At 49.5% G+C, this 10,049-nt stretch overlaps 1 protein-coding gene across 1 annotated transcript; it reads left to right on the forward strand.

Annotated features, from left to right (window-relative positions):
• The first annotated feature begins 860 nt into the window (after window positions 1-860).
• Window positions 861-5,636, forward strand: C1H1orf53 (chromosome 1 C1orf53 homolog). Its single transcript, XM_065898133.1, has 3 exons — window positions 861-1,124; window positions 4,137-4,238; window positions 5,565-5,636. The coding sequence occupies exons 1-3, from the start codon at window positions 861-863 to the stop codon at window positions 5,634-5,636; spliced, it is 438 nt and encodes a 145-aa protein (XP_065754205.1).
• The last annotated feature ends 4,413 nt before the right edge of the window (window positions 5,637-10,049 follow it).

The raw sequence follows: 10,049 nt of genomic DNA on the forward strand, positions 1-10,049 counted from the left end.
GGAGGGTAGCAGAACAACTTTCTCTCATCTTTCGGACGGGAAATATAATTTTAGTTTGGATTTTGCAAATACTTGGCAACATGAAACCACCGCCCGTTCTTCCTTTTGGTCCTCATTTTAGTCTGGGTCAAAGAACCAGGCCGTGAGGGCTCCCCTTCCAGCTGCCCTCCAAGCACACATCACCTGTAGATACTCAGCCTTTTCTGGACGAGCCCAAGCGGGTTACAAACAAACCTGGGATATTTTGATCACTTTCTGGCATCTTAGTTGTAGCGATTATGCTGAAAGATCCCAAGACTAGTCTGACACGAGAAAAAAGGTCCACGTGTCACCTCAGAAGACCAATGGAACACCTAGAATGAAAGTCCAGAGAGTGGAAAAGGCACGTTCTTCCCCGTCCCCGCATCGTGTGGGAGCCTCCTCAGCTGCCTAAGGTCCACTTTATCTGCGGGGCAGGGCCGGTGGGGCTGCGGAAGGCCGGGGTCCGGGTCCGGAGGGCGAGGGCGTGGTCGGGGGTCTGGGCTCGGAGGGCCAGGTCCAGGACAAGAGGGCGGGATCCGGGGTCAGGGGTCAAGGTCTGGAGTCAGAGAGCCGGGGCTGGGTCGGGGTCCAGGTCCGAGGGCAGGGATCTGAGGGCGGGATCCGAGTCCGGAGGCCGGGGCCCTGGGTTGGAGAGGGAGTCAGAGTCCGGAGGGCCGAGTTCAGGAGGTGGGGGTCGGGGTCCAGGACCGGAGGGCGGGTCCGGGGTCGAGGGTCGGAGGGCGGGGTCCGGGGTGGCGGGTCTGGGCCCTGCCTGGCTCTGCGGGAGCAGTACGTACCGCCCCTTGGCCCCAGCGCCCCGCCTCCCACAGGCGGCAGCCATGGCGGCCTGGCGGGTCCCGGCGTCCGTGGGCGCTGCGCTCGGGAGGCAGCCGTCCGCCGCCCCGCCGCCAGAACCGCCCCGGGTTGGAGAAGCGTTCCGACAGCGCCTCAGCTTCACCCTCTGCTCCGCTTCGCAGGGAGACCGCGGCGGCTCTGGGCCCGACTCGCAGGGCGGGCCGGAGGGAGCAGCGACGCATCCGGCGAGCAAAGAGTTAACAGCGGCGGAGCGGAGGATCTCGGAGCTTCACGCCGCCGCCTGCGCGGTGAGGCCCCGCCCCGTCCCTCACGGGCACCCGGGTTGCTCCGCCCCTCCCCGCCCCGCCCGGACCGCAGCCCCAGGGACCACGCGCTTGCGCAGTGAGGCCCCTCCTCCCCAGACACCCCGCCCCGCCCTCCGCGGCAGCCCCGCTCCCTGCAGCCCCGCCCTCCCCGGCCGCCCGGTGATAGGTGCGCCTGCGCGTCCCCGGTCTGGAGAGGGATTGCCGGAGGTCGGTGCAGTCTTGCCTCGGGCCTCTGACGGCGTGCAAGCTTACCGCTCAGAACTTTTCGCTTGAAAACTGGCCACAGTTTCCTATTCCGGGCAAAGAGTTAACGTGGCTCTATCCTGAGTATGAGCGCGACTCCTTTCCGATCAGTGTCCGAGCTAAACTCCGGTCGCAGTCTAGGGCCTGTCATCACTGTCCTGTGTGTGTGTGTGTGTGTGTGTGTGTGTGTGTGTGCGCGCGCGCATGTGTGTGCGTGTGTGTTTGGGGTTGGGGGAGTGGTGTAAGGCATTGATAGAGGAGGTAGAGGAGCTGAGAAGTCACAGGGAAATATGTGTGTGTTTATCTGCAGTATCAGTTAAACACTGCCATCCAATGATTTCAATAATGAAAACATAAAACATGAACTTATTTTTAATTTATTTTAATTTTTGCTGTCATCCTTTCGTCCTTTCCACCTATCGGAGCAGAGTTACAAAAGAAAGTATAAATAGGCGTTTACATTTTTACTAGACAATCTAGAGCTGTGTGTTCTTCTGGTTTGGGGATTTGACAATTGCTTGTTAGCACCAATATCAAAACTTATCACCTCCCTTAACGCTTTCTGACACAGACTACATACGTTCAAGGGTAGCATGTTTATATTTGTATCATCTTGAAAGAGCAAGTGAGCTCTGTGATAAATATATATAGAAAAGATACAAAAGTAGCCTGTTGAATACACTGTGGGTGACCAGCACTTGACATGACTAGTGTTATTTGGTCTGGCCTGAACCAGGGGAGCAGAGAAGAAAACCTTGGAGGTTGCCTAAAGTTGACTTTTTTTTTCCCACAGTTAGTAGGCCCTGAGATCCACTTCTGTCTTGAAACTTTTGCACAAAGACTCTTTAGGAAATGACTGGCAGCTTTTGATGGTTCTTGTTTATACTCTTTTTAAAATAATGTGTAATTTGTTCCCACACTTCACTATATAAATGTGGTAAATAGAAGCAAAAAGTATCGTTCTCTATAGAGCAAACACCAGTGGCCTGGAACGACCAGCTCAATCAGCCCGGGAAGGGAAAGAAACTTTTTCTCACTCAAGGAATTCACACAGTTTCATCAGTGTCAGAATCGCAGGTTAAATGGCTGTCTAGGAGACCATAAGCAAACCCAATAATGAGCTTGTTGTTTTTGTTGTTCAACAAATCAGAGTCCCCTCACAGTGGTCCTTCTTCCACACCTGCAGGCAGGTAGCTCTCTCACGTGTGCTGACCTGCATCACTGGGCATCTTGTTCTCCAGTCAGACTGTCAACACTCTTGCCCTGCCTTTGTCTGTTGCCACCATGACCTGAGGCTCACTTACTGAGGACAAATTACGTTTGCGTGGGCAGCCATCAGAGTTTCCCCATTGACTTGGAGAGCAGGAGAGCAGCCCAAGCCCAGGAGCAATCTGTGAGGCTCCCAGGTTCCAGAAGACTCCCAGCCATGAAATGCGGAAAGAAGTCTGCTAACAGAGTTCCCAGCGTTCTTTTGCTTTTCTTCCAAGTCTTCCAACACGGACTTAGTAAATAAAGAAGCAAGGTCTTGACAATCGGTCGTTCTAAAGTAGTGTTCAGTGCTGCTGGTTTCATGTAATCTGCTTCTGCGGCCCCAAAGGATTCGGGAGGCCCCTTAGGCTGGCCTTGGGACTTGATGGCTGGATTTCTGCTGCCCTGGGCTCACTTTGCTGGAATGCCTTAGAGGAGGCCTAGGCTTGAACTCTAGTTGTCCTTTTACTCCACGCTTTATTCATGACGCATAGTTGATGAGAAGCTGAACCAGAACAAAATATTCAGCCGCTAAGGAAGACACTCTGAAGAAGTAGTTTGCCGCATACGCAAAAATACATGTAAGAAGATATTTAAGTGTCACGTGTATTTTAATGGAAAGGCTCTATGCAAGAGTGGTGCAGAGTTACTGCGTGGTAAAAGGGTTATAGAAAAAGCCCAGGAGACAGTTCCCCTTCAAAATCTCAAGGCTAAATAATGTCACTCATGTGGCCCAAATCCACAGAAGAGGTTGCATTATTTGTCTTCACACAACGTGCTTGGGACAGCTTTTTAAGACTATGTTTGAATGTAGATAGAGGATGCTTTCTTGACATCTGAAGTGCTGTAGTAAAAGCTGCTTTTGATCAAAGTCGTGAAGCAGTGAGTGTTAATATGTTAAAAATAGTAGTTTTATTTTGCTTAAAAGTGGCACTAACAACACTCCAAAAAAAAAAAAGAAAGAAAACAGCGCAAAATATGCAGTGGAGTAGCACACGATGAAGGTAAGGAAAAGTGTTAAATAATAGTAAAGGTAGTACTTTTCTCTAAGGACTGCTGGTTTTGATTAGCACCTTTTCTGTAAGTTTAAATCATTATCCACATATTTTAAGTACTGAAATTGCAACTGCAACTTCTGAGTGAAAGTTCGTTTTCAGCCTCTTAAAGTCATTAAATCACCTGTTATTAAACTTGTTACCTAGAAACTGAATGAAAAATACCTGAGCAGTGGCTACATCGTTATTGGGTATAGAGGAGTTCTTGTTTTTCCATCAACTTCTAATTTTTCTCAAACTGTGTATTTTCTCCTCAGGTCACATAAAGTTGGATTGTGTATAATGTTGGAATGCATTCAGTCCTTAATTGCAAGTGCCACGAAAATGGCTGGGAAGAAGTTTAATATTGTTTGAAGAAAATGTTGCAGTATTTTATGAGTAGGAATGATGGTGAGGAGATACGATGAATATTGAGATGAATGAATAGTTTGATTTCACTGCTCTTCAGGCTGGCCGGCTGAACTACGTGGACCCAGCTACCGGCTACATGGTGCTCACCCGGCTGGCCCACTTGCAGAGAGGCAGATGCTGCGGCTCTACCTGCAGACACGTGAGTACCAGTTGGGCAGGATGGCAGCAGTTTTCGGTGCTTCTGTGACTTCGTAAATACCTATTATTTGAAAAACAAGTCGAATAACAATGCTAAATAGAACCTGGTGTGCACTTTTCACAAGCTGCTCTGGCCACGGACAATAAAGTCCTTAGGAAAGCTGCTCTGGCCACGGACAATAAAGTCCTTAGGACCAACAGAGGACCTTTAAAGTTAACGGAATTTTGCAACGTTTCACCGTGAGCATCAGTTCCTTGAAACACTGTGTTTGGAAATTCATGGGAGTTCTTTATTACGAGGAAACTTTTCACGAGGTTTCAAATAAGTTGTGTTTACTAGGCAAGTAGAAAGAGGGCAGGAAAAGAAATCCGGAATATTGCAAACTAGATCCCAGGAAGCATTTATTTTTCATTTTTAGCTGAATAAATAGATACTTGCCTAACATTGACAGGTAGGTTTTTTATAATGATAATGATTTCCTCCCTCCTTGTCCCTGCCTTCCTTTCCTCCTTCTCCATTATTATTACTATTATTATTATGACTACTACTCCCCCTCCCCTCCGCTTTCTTCTCCTTCTCTCCCCCCCACCCCCCGCCCATTCTTTCTGTGGTTGTTTTCTACTGTGTCTTTAAAATAACCATGAAACTTGCTACTCCAAACTTAGTGCTGTACGTTTCCTAAAATGTATATTTCAGCAGCCGTATATCTCTGTGCTCACTGATTAAGATGAACTAACTATGTAATACTTCCCTACTTTGAACAAAAAATAAATGGGAATGGGTTCTTCCCTCTAACCTTTTAAAAGCATACTACTAGTAAGGTAAATTGTTACACAGTTAAGATTATAAACAGATAAGCTCTGTTTATAGACCACTTTGACTGTATGTTTGGGGGGCAAGAAGGAGTTATTTCCTCTAAGCGACCTACTTTCTAATCAAGGGATTGACATTAAATGCTTGTATTAACAGTAGCCAGTATTGAAAAATTAAGCCTTCACTTTTATGGATGTTCCTACCTGTGCCATTAGCTGTTTCTAATCAAACCCATAAGAGCTCTGCCTGAATTGAGGACTGGAGAATTTTTTAAGGGTGAGGTTTTGACAGTAAAATTCTTGAAGTTGGAAGGATGCATTTAGGAAGTGATTCTTGGACCCTAATTAGAACCATTTGCCAGATGTTGCCATCGTTCTCCTCTTAGTCTATAGGAGGTAGAACAAATAATCTATAGAACGTTACTAGCAGTCTCTTTTTTTCACCATGAAAAGTGTACTTCTTCAAGATGATTGTTAAATAATTCAACAGTAACTTGTTTTATTACTTTTGCAGTGTCCATATGGTCAAGTCAATGTTAAAGATCCATCCAAAAAGAAGCAATTCAATTCACATTTTTATGTTTGAGAAGAATTTCATTTCTGTTCTCCATCTAATTGAGCCTTATTCAAAAATAAATAAAACCTTAATCCAGAATTGCTTTGTGTGCTGTTAGTAGTTGGGCACTAGTTTAATCTTAAACTTAAGCATATATTAATCTTAAACATGTATTAAAAGAACATCAATAAAACGAAAAAGCTAGCAGATGTTTGTGTGTTTCTTTTCTGAATATAAATTTATTTATTTATTTATGTTTGGCTGCTTTGGGTCTCCGTTGCTGCACGTGGGCTTTCTCTAGTTGCGACGAGGGGGGGCTACTCTTCGTTGTGGTGCCCGGGCTACTCATTGTGGTGGCTTCTCTTGTTGTGGAGCGCGGGCTCTAGGCGCGTGGGCTTCGATAGTTGCAACGCGCGTGCTCAGTAGTTGTGGCACACGGGCTCCGTGGCATGTGGCATGTGGGATCTTCCCCGAGCAGGGCTCGAACGCATGTCCCCTGCATTTGCAGGAGGATTCTTAACCACCGTACCACCAGGGAAGTCTGTTTGTGTGTATCTGAAGTGGCACACTGATAATTATTTTCCTTTCTTTTTGCTTCATTATTAGACGTATGTCGAAGAAAGAAAATAATGACTGTTCCATTAAATAAATAGCAGCAATCGGGTCACATTAGTAGCTCTTGATTTTTCTTTTTTTTATAGCCTCAGTTCTACTGTTTTCTCCTCAGTGTTAGCAACCCAAGGGAGGTTGCTGGCAAACAGAAGAGTTTGAATACATTCTTCCTTTTATTTATATCTTGAGCTATAAGGAGATTGATATAATGCTATATCATGCAGCATATGAGTATCCAAGAAGGGCCATTCTGCGGCGAGAAATGCTCTCATCTTCCATCTGTTCTCCTAATAAAACCTTTAAATCATTCTGACTTGGGGGTCAGGCTGTTTAAGATGCTTCGATTAAACCATTCTTTTTTTCTCTCCCCCCATTTTATTCCTCCATCTCTGATGGCACTTTGCAGGCTCATCTGCCTTAGGATGTTTTATTAACTTTACACCTATTTCATTCACTGCTACGAAGACCCTGGGCTTCAGTCTCCAACCCAGGTTCTGGGTCCCCTCCTCATGCCTCCTTTTCTATTTCCCTCTGAGGATAGCAGCCCCCAGGAAGCCTTTTCCTTGCAGGGGAAAGCTGGTCAGTGAAATGGAAGGCTGGCTTTACCCAGAGCTCACCCTCAGCTTTTTCTCCTGGCAGAATCTGAATGGTTCTCCAACATCTCAGAGGTCTGCCTTTGTCTCTGCCCATGGCCCTCAATGAAGGTTTTTTCTAAAGCTTTCTAAAAATTTTAAGCAGCAAAAAGACTCTGGTGCCTTCTCCCATATTTGATTCAAAACAAAACACCTTCTAAACTGTAAAATGAGTGAAAAGAAGCCCATTAAGTCTCTAAATGTGCCGTGTGTTCATTTTATGTCAAATAGTAAGTTGTTTCCCAAAACTGTTGGCGGTTTTGGTGCCCCAGTGTTTCTGATGTTCCTGACTGTGGCTCCCTCAGCAACACTGCCCCGGGGCCCTCCTTGGATGTAAAGAGCAGTGTCTGTGGCCTGGTGTTGCCCTCTCCAGGAACTATTTGGAGGAGAACAGGAGAAGGGATCAGCATTGTGACAGAGGAGGCAGTCAGTCTTTCCAGAAAGGTTTATGGACTCCTGGGAGCCACTTTCCTTTCCACTCTTAGGTCAACGAGCAGCCAGCTAGCTCCATGTTTCCCACTAGACTTGAAGATTACCATAGACATCTTCTGGGTGGGAGCTGTATGGGGCTTTCTTCAGCAGTCCCAAGAGGAAAACCAGAAGGAAATGGAGTGGAGAAGGCCAACTTTCTGGAGACACAAGAGGAGGAGGAAAGCAAAGAGAAGAGTTCTATTTGCTTTTTGCAAGTTCACTTTGAGGCTCCCCCCAGTCCCCGCCCCCTCCTAAGGCAGTGTTTTGAGAAAGCCCCTTGGCAGATGGGAATAAGGTAAGGGATGCCTCCCTCCTAGAGGCAGCTCTTTCCTTCTCCCAGTGCAGCTCCTGCAGTGCCTAACTGGCCCAAGACGGGAGGACCCTTGCATGGGACTTTGTGACTCTTCCTGGCAGAACTTCTAGGCTTCCTGGCGACAACAGCCGAGGAGCCGCCGCTGGGGTGTGGGCGGGAGGGGGACGCTCTTACTCTTTCCTGCCTCTGGAGCCGGGGAGCCGAGGTCTGAAGTTCTCGGCCGCGGTTCTGGGTAGATGCTCGTGAACCACACGTCGGGGATGGCAGCGGCGGGTGCTCCCACATTACACACAATACGGCCACATAAATGGGCCTCGCTGCAAGAACTTCAGGTTCTATTGTATTCGCACCTTGTAAAGTAAAAAGTCAGGTTTCTTACTGGGTGTGTGTGTGTACAAATACACGTGGATACCGAGAAATAGACTTCCCAGATTAAATCAACTCCGCTGCTACTCCACTTTTAAGGTTTTTGCAGAGTCCTGCCGCCGAGTCCTGCCGCCGCAAGGCAGGCACCATACATCAAGGGAGATTGATTTCTAGATTGTTTCTAAAACTGAAAGACCCAAGGGGAAGCTGGGGGGTCTTGTGCGGTGTTTAGCGGGGTGGAGGGCGGGGATACGTTCCTGCCGTGGTGGTTCTTCCTTTCGCGGGGAAGGCCCTGCCCTGGGCCGTTCTCCCAGCAGGTGGATTACGTGCACATTCCCCCCTCTTCCAAAAGCCACACCGACCCCATCGATTTTGCAGAGCAAGGAAGGGAAGGGCGTCCCCCCCCCCAGTGCAACCTGGAGCTCCCACACCGGTGTGGGTGTCTTTGGACCAGAAGGGCCTGGAGAAGGGGGGATGCTCCCCGGACGCGGCGCGGGTCTTTGTTCCCCGCAGGGCACCGTGTCCTAAGGCGACCGCAAGTCTTTCCCGCGCGCCCGGATCCACCGCCGGAGGCCAGCGGGGTCTCCAGACAAGGCTGGGGAAGGGGGCCCACGACCTGGCAAACGGCTATCGGCATGTCGCCTTCCCCTGAGCACTTTGAGGCCTCACGATCCCCGACTTTCCCCGAAGGAGCCCCCCTCCCCCCACCTGCCCACTGCCTGTCAACACCTGCCTTTTCATTTTCTTTACATTTGAGCAAAGGCTTGAGTTGTGGACGGGACGTCTGACCGTGAAGGAGGATTAAAACTCGGTGCTCTTTTTTACTACCCTACAACAATTAAAAGGTACTTCTGGGTGCCAGAAGTATCCCCTCCCTCAGGAAAAAAAGAAAGTCAGATGTTTAAGTGTGTGTGTGTGTGTGTGTGTGTGTGTGTGTGTGTGGCGGGGGTGTGTGTGTTGGCACCCTCTTGCGCGCCTCTGGAGAGCTCGATCTCTGAGAAAATGTCGTGGAAGAACTCGCAGCTGACTCTTGTCCACCCAGGCCCGCGGGATGCCCTGCAGAGAGCCCAAGCCCCGCACTGGCTGATCCTCGCCCCTACAAACGGTTTCCAGGTCGGGCTCCTGGCCCAGAACCTCCAGACTTACGCCCCACCATCCTCCTGAGACCGTGGGTGTAAAAGAGAGTAAAAACTCAGAATCATGGGCTCTGGGAGGATTGGAAGATTTCTGGCGATAGCATCTTCCCATCCGAAATTTGTATTCTGAAGTGTGAGCTTCTGTGTGCGCTTCAGTGCGCGCACGCGCACCTCTGCCTCTGTGTGTGTGTGTGTGTGTGTGTGTGTGTGTGTGTGTGTGTAGAATGCATGTTTTTATCAAATACCTAAAACGGTTCGTGACCCCAAAGAGGATTAAACCCACTGCTTTGGACACAGATGAGCGGGAGCAACTGAAGGTCTTCGGGTCGGTGTCGCCGTCCATCCATTCGACGGCCTAGGCACCAAGCGGAGGAGCTGAACCTGGGAGGCTTGTCCGCTTCCTGGCTGGGAACACGAACCGAGATAGGGGGGATTCTCGAGGACAGAAAGAGCTAAAGAGGACGGGTTGGGAAGGGGAACGTCGTGGATGAGGGGAACTTAGAAGGTAAACTAGTAGGAATAGTTGGCTGGTGGGACTGGCTAAGTGCAACCAAGGGTTCCGGTAGAAAGAGGGACTCTACCGTGGTGCTCTGAGCTACATTCCGGGACGTGGGACGGAAAGAGAGAGACTGAGGGCTTTGATTCGCGGCTCCTGCTGGATCCCTTGCCAGCCCTAAGCTGTGGGCAGAGCTTGCGGGGCGGGCGAAGTGGTGGGTCTACCCCTGCACAGTCCCACGGGCCCCCATCCCGGGCAGTCGTCTCCTGCGGCTCGCTGATGTGCGGGATCCCCCAACCCCCTGCACGCTCGGCCCGCGCCCAGCGGAGGAGCCCCTGCTGCAGCCCAGGGGTGGAGGGGCAGGAAGGGAACGCGGCAGCCCCACCCGGACCCGCACCGTGGAGCGGCTAGTCTCAC

The sequence above is a fragment of the Phocoena phocoena genome, chromosome 1, assembly GCF_963924675.1.
Source record: "Phocoena phocoena chromosome 1, mPhoPho1.1, whole genome shotgun sequence".
Classification (NCBI taxonomy): Eukaryota; Metazoa; Chordata; class Mammalia; order Artiodactyla; family Phocoenidae; genus Phocoena; species Phocoena phocoena.

What these genes read in the sequence shown, in the direction of transcription:
- C1H1orf53 (XM_065898133.1), top strand. Translation starts at nt 861, where the DNA reads ATGGCGGCCTGGCGGGTCCCGGCGTCCGTGGGCGCTGCGCTCGGGAGG. An exon ending in TTCACGCCGCCGCCTGCGCG is followed by an intron (nt 1,125 to 4,136) that starts GTGAGGCCCCGC and finishes ACTGCTCTTCAG; the next exon opens with GCTGGCCGGCTGAACTACGT. An exon ending in GCGGCTCTACCTGCAGACAC is followed by an intron (nt 4,239 to 5,564) that starts GTGAGTACCAGT and finishes TTACTTTTGCAG; the next exon opens with TGTCCATATGGTCAAGTCAA.